Source organism: Epargyreus clarus, unplaced genomic scaffold, assembly GCF_041222505.1.
Source record: "Epargyreus clarus isolate Ecla_fem2 unplaced genomic scaffold, WU_Ecla_fem_2.2 ptg000014l, whole genome shotgun sequence".
NCBI classification, from domain to species: Eukaryota; Metazoa; Arthropoda; class Insecta; order Lepidoptera; family Hesperiidae; genus Epargyreus; species Epargyreus clarus.
The window spans coordinates 7,551,140-7,563,500 of NW_027332222.1; the positions used below are offsets into that span (position 1 = coordinate 7,551,140).

General features: G+C 36.5%; 1 protein-coding gene and 1 non-coding gene across 2 annotated transcripts; both read right to left on the reverse strand.

The window, feature by feature from the left end:
• Nucleotides 1–524: 524 nt before the first annotated feature.
• TRNAA-AGC (transfer RNA alanine (anticodon AGC)) lies at nucleotides 525–597 on the reverse strand. Its single transcript has one exon. It is a non-coding gene; the product is annotated as a tRNA-Ala (tRNA).
• Nucleotides 598–1,317: 720 nt separating this feature from the next.
• Mccc1 (Methylcrotonoyl-CoA carboxylase 1) lies at nucleotides 1,318–12,186 on the reverse strand. Its single transcript, XM_073079823.1, has 15 exons — nucleotides 11,860–12,186; nucleotides 10,956–11,160; nucleotides 10,127–10,344; nucleotides 9,310–9,457; nucleotides 8,711–8,848; nucleotides 8,388–8,483; nucleotides 7,678–7,861; nucleotides 6,894–7,084; nucleotides 5,864–5,995; nucleotides 5,215–5,385; nucleotides 4,148–4,271; nucleotides 3,493–3,686; nucleotides 2,793–2,924; nucleotides 2,082–2,244; nucleotides 1,318–1,448 (listed from the first exon to the last, which is right to left on the reverse strand). Exons 1-14 carry the CDS (start codon nucleotides 11,892–11,894, stop codon nucleotides 2,089–2,091), a joined length of 2,124 nt encoding a protein of 707 aa, XP_072935924.1. The 5' UTR covers nucleotides 11,895–12,186; the 3' UTR covers nucleotides 1,318–1,448; nucleotides 2,082–2,088.
• Between the last annotated feature and the right edge of the window lie 175 nt (nucleotides 12,187–12,361).

Here is a 12,361-nt window from a genome sequence, read left to right on the forward strand (position 1 = left end):
CACTGCTGTTATTAGGTAGAAATAGGTGTGGCGGTGGTGCCGCCGGAGTCGAACCACAAAGGGTGCTATCACCTTCAAAGCTGTTACAAAATGCGATAAATCACTATGCATACAAATGATATAAAATTCAATGCATTAAAAATAACGAATTTACTTTAACTTTAATATAGTACAATAATATGAACGTTTGCTTGATACCAAAACTAAAAAAACAGTATATAAATAAATAAATACACATATAAAATATTATTTTGTGATATATGAGGAAGTAAGAAATTTTACATAATTATTTATATTAATATTTTTCATATTGTACTTTGTATTTACCGATTCACCTTTTAAACTACAGGCCTACCTCTACTTGTTTACAATCAAATCAAAAAAAGGTTAGAATAACTTGCAAAGTTTATTTTAAATAATAGTTTTCTTAAATAAAATAATATATAATAATAAAAAATGTAAGAAGTTAATGTGTTTATTATATTATACGAAACGTGCAAAAAAAGAACCAACCAAACAAAGGTTGGAGGCGCCGGGTATCGATCCCGGTACCTCTCGCATGCTAAGCGAGCGCTCTACCATCTGAGCTACGCCCCCGTTACTTGCATACCTTAAATTTATGACTAGGTTTCGCGAAATAACATAGCAACACATAGTCCATAGTCATACTATACAAACAATTAAAACAATATTTCCCTTTATATTTTTTACTTATAATTTTAAACGAGCTAACATTCTGGTTTAGGTAAAATTAACACGACACGTAAATAATTAAACAAAAATTTATTGAAAATACAAATAAAAATAAAACTAGCACCAAAATCAACAATTACAAGTAGAATTATAAAGAAGATAAAATAAAAAAAAAGTTAAATGCAATTGTACAAAATGGGTATTTACACTTTTCTTAAATTACGTATAAATGAGTACATTGGTTTATTATCTACAAAGCGTAGGCACTTACAATTATTAGGCATTAATATACCACTATACTTATAAAACGGGTAGATACATACAAAGTACAAGTAAAATTGATGTATTGGAAACAATAAATGAAAAATCAACCTAATTGATAATAAGAGAATGTCGCTGTCAATGTAGTTTTCAATATAAACAGTATACACAGAGATCGTGATTGTTGGTACAAATATATTTCAGTGAATTTCAGACACTAAAATATAATTATATTATTATTACATATTATTAATTTAAAAGGTAATGAAACCATTAGAAATTGCAATTTTGCTTACACTACCTTTTGGTTAATTTATAATTATAAAAATAAACGTTTGTAAGACTTTTTTATATTTACTATTAACTAAAGTAATGAATATGCATAAAAGATAATGCTTTGTGAAATGTACATACAAATACATAGTACACTCAGAACCTAAAGTCTAAGCAACCTAAATGGTTTTAGAGTGCACTTTCAGCATCGAGCCTATTTATACAGTGAAACTTGGTTAAGTGGGACCTGGATAAGTGAGAAACCTCTATAACTGGAACTCATGCTGAGGTCCCAACACTTTGGCTCTGAATTACCTCTGTTAGTGGGACGAGGTAAATCTCTATATCTGGGATTTGTTCTTTCGATTTATCATCATAGTTACCTCTATAACTGAGACAGCGAGTAAATTTTATATGCATAAACCTCTGTAACTGAGATAACATTGTTTGTTTACTCATTCTTATTCTACCCACAAATTCCACACGTAATTCCAAGTACGTAAGTACAAATTTTGAGCTTCAATTACCTTCAGTTTTAGCACAGTATTATATCCTTATACTGTGGTTTTAGTTTCGCTTTACTATCATACAGATGTTTATTTGAAAAATGTCAAAACGAAAGCTACAGTCGTTATCATTACGTGAAAAACTGAAGTTAATATCCGTTTATGAAAGTGGGAAGACCTGTAAAATGTGAAATAACCTGTATTCTCACCTCTATTAATGGAACCCTCTGTAAATGAGACAGATATTTATTTATACCTGTATATCTGAGACACTGGGTAAGTGGAATACCTCTATAAGTGAAACGACATTGCAGGTCCCTTGATGTCTCACTTAACCAGGTTTCACTGTATTTCCCTATTCCCCCTGCAGTGTGACCACTTGAGCGCCCTTCCCGACCGCCTCGCCCAGCTTGAAGCCGGCGATGGCCTCCACCACGCCATCTCGCGGCGAACGTACCACGTACTCCATTTTCATTGCTATCACCACGAATAACGGTTGGCCTTTTACCACCTGCGAAAGATGAGAAAATTATAATGATGTTTATGTACAAAATTAGACAGCTCAATGGTTTCATGGATATACAAAGAAATTACACAAACACTTAAAGCCAGAAAAAAATAAATTAATCTGATCTGATTGTAGATCGAACAAGGATCCCTTTGCGGGTCCGTGTGTCTTTTGTTAAAAAAAATATTATTAAGTATCAACAATAAATTAACGTTGTTATCAAGATAGTCGAATCCATCATGGTTCATTAAGTAGTTTTGAAGTATGTTTGAAGTGTGTGAGACACATGAAGTGTATCAGAAACGTATTAACTTAATTCAGGAAGCAATATAGCTACAGTCAACCTTAGGTGGCGAGTTTTATTCAAAGAGCATAGCGAATAATGGCTGCGCTGTCTCCATCGAGCAGTGTAAGACGTTTTAGATCTCTACTTCCGCAAATACATACTAGGGTTAACCGTGCCTCAAGTAATACATAAGTCACAATCAAGTTTCTTACGATGGACACTAGTGCGCCTGATGGTCTAATCTAGTGAGAATATCGCTAGTTACCTTGTCTCCCTTGGCTACGAGCACTCTCTCCAGCACGCCGGGCGTGGGCGAACTGGCGCCGTCCGCGCTGTCCGCACTCCCTGTTGCCGCTTGGTACTTCGCACGCGGCAAGCGAACCACTGTTTGACCGTTCTGGAAATATTTAGCATGTTTGAATTCTGAGAAACCTCAGTGTAACTGCAGGGGCACCGTAATGAACGAGGTTCACTCAAGTCGTCAGTTGTGTAATAACTGATAGGGAGCTCGAGGTACTTTTGAGTCTCCGTCAGCCATCAATAATACCTATAGTTAACTCCTATCGCCATCAATAATGCAAAAAAAAATATAGAAACTCATTGGTACTTCAGAGTTAAATTTCAGTAACGCGAGGTATTCGAACAGTTTACATAGCATCTATGACCGACCTTAGCAAGAAGACCAAATACTATTTGGTCTTAGTATAGTCCGCGCCAAATTGCTTGTCCTCTCTGAATACAGAAATGAATCGCGTCGCCATAGCAAATTGTATGAATACACCTGCTCGCAGCAACTTTAGAGCAGACTACCAGTTTGGCGCGGACTATAGATATGATGAGCGGCGTATTGTAAATTCGTACGACGTACTACTTCAATTAAAAAATCTAATAATAGACATAATGAGCCAGATAACAGATAGGCGGCCTTAGTAAACTCGTCTGCTATTTCAACAAAATCCGCTTACTTCGTCATAAACATGCACTTCTTGGTCGTAGATGAGCAACCCGACGTTGCTGGTCTTATCACCCAATTTCGTGATGAGCCTCAACCCTTGCTCGGTGGTCACCACTCTGCCTTCCACCTGCCGCCATTCGCCGTCGTTCACTTTCACCAGATATGTGTTCGGTGCGTCTTGGTACTGGACTGTGACTTTTATTTCTGTAAATAAATATTAATAAGTTTTAATTAACAATTCCATATGTATATTTGAACGTGATAGAAAACTGCAAAGTTCGTCGTCGGATGCAGCATTTATAGTATTAGTGTTAAGTATTTCAGTTTATATGATTGATGCGGCAAATATAGGCATTATATGAACTAATTTATCTCAGTTTTCAGAGGTAGCCAAATATAAAAAAGGTAAACTAAACTGTCTATTTTAAGTCTATGATATGAACAGTATTTATATTAGACCATTTAACGACATCTGTGATCAACCTCAGATAATCCTATCTGATTTAATCACATGTATCGATGGGCGGTAGTGGGAACTTATTATCAATTAGCTTGTTCGCTAATTTGTTACTTCAGTAATACATGATTATGAGATATTAGGATCGGCTCATGGTAAGCGAAGTTTTATTACAGTCAGCTGTAGTTAATGATACGACCTAACATACCTTTCTCTTCAAATGTGAGGTTAACAGTTTTCTGCAGTTGGAAGTTTGGTCTAAAAGCGGACGGCGATACTGAGATCCCTTTCCACGTGTCCTTTGATACAGCGTTCCTTTGAGAGTTGATGAGCTGTTAAAAGAGATTTCACACTTTTTAATTTCATGATATATCAGGTCATAATTTTATTGAACATTTTTATGATATTGAATAAGAGTAAACAATAAACGACATGTAAACATCACAACAAGTTACACCTGATTTGGAAAGATGTGTCTGCAGACGGCTTGAGAACCTGCCTATTAAACCTGTTTATAAGGTGCAAAAGAGATAGGAAAAAATATATGTTACATTTTGTCTATTTTCTGTATGAATGTTGTTGCTTTCTAATAACTGATGTGTCCGATCGCTGCTTGTATAGCTTGATCGTCACTAAGCACGCAGTCGGCCGCGCTCTGACAGCACAGCGTAGCTCTACAGGGTGCATGTTGCGCACCACGAATGCACTCGTAATCTTGTCATTAAATTCAATCTATACGTGTCAATCAATCCCTTTTATACTTATAACTTTAGAAAGATCACAGTCTGATTGCTGGAACAGCTATTCCAGTCTATACAAGCCCCTTCCCCATGTCAACTATAATAGGATAATTAACGTGTAACTCACGTGTCCATCGCCGCTTGTATAGCTCGGTCGTCGCTGAGCTCGCTGTCCAGGCGCGGGAACAGCTCGGCGTCGTGCTGTGGGATAAAGGCGGTGTGCACATCACCCGCCACGAACGCGCTCGTAAACTTATCTGTACCTTGATCTATATTACCCCCTATACCATGTGAAAGTGTACTTGGAAGTGTATAAAGCTATACACGTATAATTCACATGTCCAAGTGCCGCTTGTATAGCTCGGTAATCGCTCAGGTCGCTGTCCGAGCGCGGAAAAAGCTCGGCGTCGCGCTGCGGGATGAAGGCGGTGAGCACGTCGTCCGCTATGAGCGCGCTCGTAAACTTGTCTATTCCCCTGTCTACAAGCGCCTCTTTCAATGCCAACTATAGAAAGATACTAAACGTAAAACTCACATGTCCAAGCGCCGCCTGTATAGCTCGATCGTCGCTGAGATCGGAGTCTGATCGCGGGAACAGCTCGGCGTCGTGCTGCGGGATGAAGGCGGTGTGTACATCGCCCGCTACGAAGGCGCTCGCACCGCTCAGGCGTAACAGGAAGTTCACGTTCGTTTCTAGGCCCGCCACCTGAGTTATAATGTTGAATTAATTTAATACATAGTAGTATGATCATAATTTAATGCTTTGTTGATGTTGTGGGAAAGTCAGACTTTTATAAAATTTTATTTGCAAATTAATTATGATTTTTTTGTACTTTTTTTGCGAAATTTACCAGCAAAGAACTAGCTTCTTATCTTATCTTACGTCATTAATTAAATGGTTACTGTCGCATGATGGATAATTGACTACATATATGTTATTGATTTTAAAAAGGATTGCAACCCTATCAGAAGTTGGACATATATTCGTTGCTACCAGTATCGCCCTCAGGACTAACTTGAGTATGTCGTGTCAAAACAAACTAAAGCAACGTTTAGAATAGTTGCTAGAAAAAATACAGGTGGTGCTATAGCAGTCGAACCACAAAGGTCTCCATGACATTTAATTTATTTCATGCTTAACTTAATTCAATTAATCTAATTATTTGTATAACTAAAACATATACCTGATACTCGGAGAGCTTGCGTCTGGTTTTTGCCAAGGCCTCGTTCCTGTCGCGTCCCCACACCACAAGCTTGGCGATCATGGGGTCGTAGTGGACGGACACTTCCTGACCTTCTCTCACACCAGTCTCTACCTGCAATGCAGTATAAATTACATAAATAATAGGAAGCAGTACCAATTTAGATATCACGCAACGATTTAATTTACCGAATTTACATTTCTGCTTGAATATTCAATACACGAATGCAATAGAACACGTATACACGAATTCAATATATTTCTAGTTTTCTAGAGTGTCACCATGCAGCTACAGATAAGTCAAAAACGGCAAAATACGCTTTGTAATAATAATATAACAAGTCAAGAAAAAAAAATACACAAAACATGTACGAGCCCGTTCGAAAGCTAAACCGAAATTGTAATTATAGATTTTATTAGTTCTAGTTTGCCCATCTTACGAATTGTTGTACAACATACATACTTTAAAATTTATTATTTTTATTATATTGTATACTAGATGGCGCTGTAAGTCCTCTGAATCACGCTAACGATGTTACCGCGTAGCTTGTATAAGTAGCGAGGGGACCCTCCTATAATTTGATTACAGATGTCCCTATATGGGCGGCAGTAACTACTTACTGTTATTTTTATTTAGCACATGCTTAATCCCCTGTGCTTTGAAAACTATGTTATATTTAGATTAGACTACTTTAAAAGTTCTTTAAAGTAGTGTTGTCAAACTATCGATAGAATTAGATCCGCTATCGATAGTTTTAATCTAAAAAGCCCATGCCATTGATAGAACTATCATTTCTTCTAATCGGAAAAGAATCAATACTATCGACTTAATCGATACTTTCGATTAAAATATCGATAGTCCTTTTATCGGACTACTATCGATAGAATATCGACATCCTATCCACTATCGATCGGGAACACTACTTTAAAGGCAGTACAATATACTCATTCTTTTTCTACCTTCATTTATCGTGTAACGGTAATGAATGCTCTATTATTTTAGTTCTACTTACTCTGACATTCTCCTCAGGTGTGGGCTGAGTGAGTCTATGTAATGTGCCAGCTCGCGGTAGGAACCCTGCGCGGGGCTCCTCTGCGTATATGCGACATTCGACCGCATGGCCTCGACGAATGATCTCCTCCTGGGTAAGTGGTAGAGGCTCCCCTGCGGCAACACGTAGTTGCCATTCTACTAGGTCCGTGCCTAGAAAATAAAACGAAATAATATCTCTAGTTATACAAATAAGACAATAAATGTAAGACATCGACATTTGACTGACATTTTTGAACTCTAATGTCGAGGTCAGATAGATACCCACCACATACCTGTATTTAAACAATACAGGTCTGTGATGACTAGGCTAACTGATGAGAAAGCAGTCATTTATTGACATTTGTGTAGTTTAAGAGCTATATTTCACAAATATTTGAGTAAATAGTTAAAAAATCAAAACCTATTTACAAAGACGTGTCATTCGTGGTGACGGAGTGGTTGTGAAAATATTTAAGAAAATAAAATTATTGCTATCCCACTCTCATTGTCTTTCTCTCTGTGTCATACTCCGTTAATGATAGATTACTGATTTTACATGTTTCAATTTCATAAATAAAATTATTGCTATCCCACTCTCATTGTCTTTCTCTCTGTCTCATACTCCGTTAATGATATATTACTGATTTTACATGTTTCACTTTCACAGCTAAATCTCCAAAATGTACTATCAGAGGTTTCTAAAAACTTTATCAGATTAATACCCGAATGATATGTATGCTATAGTGATATGAGCAGACACTCACCAGTGATCATCTCAGTGATGGGGTGCTCGACCTGCAGCCTCGTGTTCATCTCCATGAAGTGGAAATCGTGTGTCTGTCGGTGCAGGATGAACTCCACCGTTCCCGCGCCCACGTAGCCCACCGCGCGCGCTGCTCTCACTGCTGCCTCGCCGATAGCGCGCCGCGTTGCCTCTGATAGTCCCGGCTGCATACACATTAAGTTCGTTGTTTTAAGAGAACATAACCATACTATGTTACCTTTTTAGGGAAAGGGGTCCTTCAAAATACTTATTAACTATGTGAAAAGGGGAAGGGGTCTAAGTAAGTACTACGGGTGGCTATCAAGGGGGGAGGGGGTTCGAATTGTAAAACCGGGTCACGTAATATGGGTACGTTCCCTAAGAAGATTATTAATTATTATACGGTGCAGCACAAGGTGAGGAAAAATTAAAGTTAAACCAATAAAAAAAAAACTAAAATTTTGTTTGGCGCAGCTTGTAGCACCGTATATAGTTTGTTTTCTATTTTAATATATCTCATTATTATAATACTGCTCTTCCCCTTTTAAGTAAATTATTATTATTAAGAATAAGACGTCAGAACTTATGTTATATGTTAAAAATAAAAACAAATGAAATAATCATTTGTTACTTTTACACTGGTCACTTTTGTTACTAATAAGTAATACTATACTCAATTTACTAATATTACTAAAAACAAAAATTACATACTGCTGGTGCTTCTTCTATGATCTTCTGGTGTCGCCTTTGTACTGAGCAATCTCTTTCAAACAAATGGACAGCATTGCCGTGCATGTCAGCAAACACCTGAAAATTTTTAAAGACTAATGTTAATGATGAGGATAATTTAAAAATTAATAAAAGCACTTTCATTAATTTTTAAATTATTATTATCCTTCATTATCCTGTATAGCAAAGCAGTTAGAAAAAATATAAAAGTCATTTTAATTAAAATTTTGTTTAAGTTTAAGATTCTTATGTAAACTTTTTTGCGTTTGTATTATTAGTTACATTAAATCTAAAGTTAGACTTACTTGCACTTCAACATGCCTTGGGTCTGTAATGTACTGTTCCAGAAGCATGTTGTCATCTCCAAAAGATTTCAATGACTCCCTCTTCGCTGACTCCAGTTGCGGCAAGAAATCTGCTTCTGTCATTGCTATCCTCATACCCTGCAACCAATGTTAACTATTAATAGTATCTAGATGTACAATAAACAAGGTGTTTGTTGGGGAGTTATTCATGTTTTCTATAAAAGTTTGTCAAAGTTAGGTTCACACCTTCCTTGACAAGATTCTTATAAGCCAAGAAACTTATAAGAAAACAGTGGCCATGTAACTCCACTTAAATCTGTCTAGTTAGAAATTGAATATGCAACATGGTGACCAAACTGGACAAAACAATCAAATGTACCTTTTTGCAAAGATTGGTCTGCAATATCTCACCAGTTGTTGAATACCATTCAGTACCTTATATACTCAGAATCCTTATCAATTAACATATTGTGTTACATACTTATTTGTTTCAATTGTGTCACTTAATGCATAAATGATATTTCAATGGAAATTATATAGGATCTATTTATTTTATTTAGTTATTTATTTTTTAACTAACATATAAGCTTACAATGTACCTTTCCACCACCACCTCGAACAGCTTTGATCATAAGTGGGAATCCTATCCTCTGGGCCTCTGCTTGCAGTTTTTCAATACTTTGCTCTTCACCATGATAACCTTTCACAATGGGTACTCCAGCTGCGGACATTATTGCTTTTGATGTGCTGTAAATGTAAAAATAAAAAAAATAAGCAGGATAGACTTCTTTTTTATTAAAAGATGCTATCTATACTCATAGCCCCACACTAGGATTAACGAGTGTGCCAGCGACACACACAAAGACGAATACACTAACACCCAGACCCTGAATAGATATCCAAATTCATCATTGAGATGTTTGTCTGGTTAGGGACTGAACCTTTTTTTTTTCTTAACGAGGGGGAAACCTTCAAAAGGTACCCGACGACGTGGGAGCGACGCCGGGTCACGTGGGATTTTTACCGCACTAAAACCCCCCGACGTTGGCTGTCCTCAACGCTTATTGGACAACTCCGGGATCTCTGAAGGAATGCAAACGGAGTCCTCCAAGTGCGATGCCCTGGGGGAACAGCTTTCGCTCCTCCCACACCATCTGGTGTTCACAACGGTATGCGACCACACATGGTGAGTGCTCTACAATGTAGGTTTGAGATTGAGCTAGCCAGCTATCAGCTATCTATTCAGCAGTGATGCTATGATACAATTTGTAGGAAATAATATTACAGACACAACAACACAATAAGACATAACAATATAGAACTCAGTAGAAATATACCTGTTGGTTTCAAATACTGTTACAAATAAAGTTTGAAAGATTTTTTAATTGCCTTGACAAGGTAATTTTAAAGACATACCTTTTGATACCCATATCCCTGATAGCAGAAGTTGGAGGTCCGATAAATATAATGTCTTCTTTTGCACACCGTTCACAGAACTCAACATTTTCAGATAGGAAACCATAACCTGGGTGAATTGCTTGGCTGTTTGACTTCTTAGCCACCTCTAGTATTTTCTCTGCATTGAGATAGCTCTGTGTAGATGGTGCAGGTCCAATATGGTATGCCTCATCAGCCTGGAATAATTAATAAAGGTTTGTGTGTAAAATGGGAAAGGTTAGGTTAGGTTAGGTTTTTTTTAAGGGCTCGAGATGTCGTTTGTGCGTTCTGCATGCACATCTCATGAGGGACACCAGTGAGAGGGGCCCCTCCCTCTCGGGACGTGGCTGGCGTTAACATCAGCGCCGGCCGACGTTGCCGGGCCGCGAATGTAATGCTAACGCTTCTCGTGACCCAGCATCGAGCGTCCAGAGGAACGCCGCGGAGTTTTAGTCGGTAAGAGTCCGACATATCCCTTTCGCTCCCCCGGGCGTAAGGGAATCTATGAGGATTTCTCCGCGTAAAAAAAAAAGGTTAGTATTTACCAAAAATTAGCACTTGATAACAATGATATACTTCTAGTTCTAGAAATGATATACTATGAGTACTAATTTTTTTTTCTAATATTGGTGTTAAGTGTTCTGTGTATGCCATTAATAAAATACCATAGTTGAGCCAGTAAAAAAATGTTATTTGTCATTTACTTTACTATATAATAGATTGGAACTTATCTTTTGCGTGATGACTTAATTATTACCACAACAATCATTACAAGTGTTGCTGGTGTATATAAATATAATTTAGTTACCATTTCCACATGCATTGCATGTTTATCAGCTTCAGAGTACACGGCTACTGTTCTAACTCCCAGTTTCTTAGCGGTGCGCATAACCCTGCATGCTATCTCCCCCCGGTTAGCTATCAGCACCTTTTCAATGTTCCGCCGCTGAATATCTTCCAGCACAGTTTTTGCATGGTTGTGTCTCACCCCATATTGATTAGGGATGATAAAGCTGAAATTGGCAAATTATGGGTGAAGCAAAATTTTTATAAGTGGTTGATGATTCTCAGTCAATTTTAATATGAATGTTATTTAAATGGTTTAACTTAATTAAAGTTTTTCCTATAAAATAACCATAAACATAAGATTTGTTTGCACTAAATGGGGAGAAAGGAATATTTCAATTTCCATTTTTTCTTAGGTTATATTGTTTGATCTTTCAAAAATAATATCTGTTCTATAGTCATAGGTATCAGCCTTTTTACAGTATATCCTGTGTCTGGGAACTGTTACAACTTCTGGAGAGTCCTGGAGTGTATATCACATTTCTCAAATTAGGATGTGTAGTAAAAACTGCTGGTTAATACATTAAGATATTTTTCAAATCACATACAAGGCCTTGATTAAAGTATCTTTTATCCAATGATAATAATATCACTATCCTGCATTTTAATTTTAATATTAAAACTGAAATGGTTATGTGGATATAGGTAAGCAGGATATTTATATATTACGTTAAATAAGATGGGGATTATAATATGCATAATAGATCTATGCAATAAGAAAATAAAGTTACAAACATGTTTACTCAGAAGTAAACTGATGCAAAATATTTCAACTCACATGCTTCTTGGTTTAATATAATAATACGAAAACTTAATTATAAAATATGTTAAAAATTATACAAGGAACACAGATGTTTGACACTTACCAAATTTTATTTAACCGTCGTAAATAAGACATCATTATATGAACAGATTTGATGGGAATTCAAATCAGTGTTATATTCTTATCAGCATGTAGTAACAATGATAAAATTCATTAACTTGTCGCGCCTTTTTTTAGCTACACATAAATTTACTAAATACACTGATAACGACTCAGTGTACGCGACCGGATTATAACATGCGCGCCCAATTACAAGGCTCTCGTCACACATGATTTTACTTTTCGTTCTTATCAAGTTAATGAATTTGCATAAATGTTCAATAATATCGTTGTTTACTATGTTCGTGATAACGATATCAAAAGCGAAATAAATGTCAAACTTGTCAAAGTCAAAGTTACTATCTGTCAGCTGAATTGCGTTCAGTGTTTAAATAAAAGCATATGAAGTTACGTAAACTAAATTAAGCGAGTATTTATAATAAGTTATTAGTAAATTGATTTTACTCATTAGATTTGCTATTATAATAATGGTAACGTCAATGAAA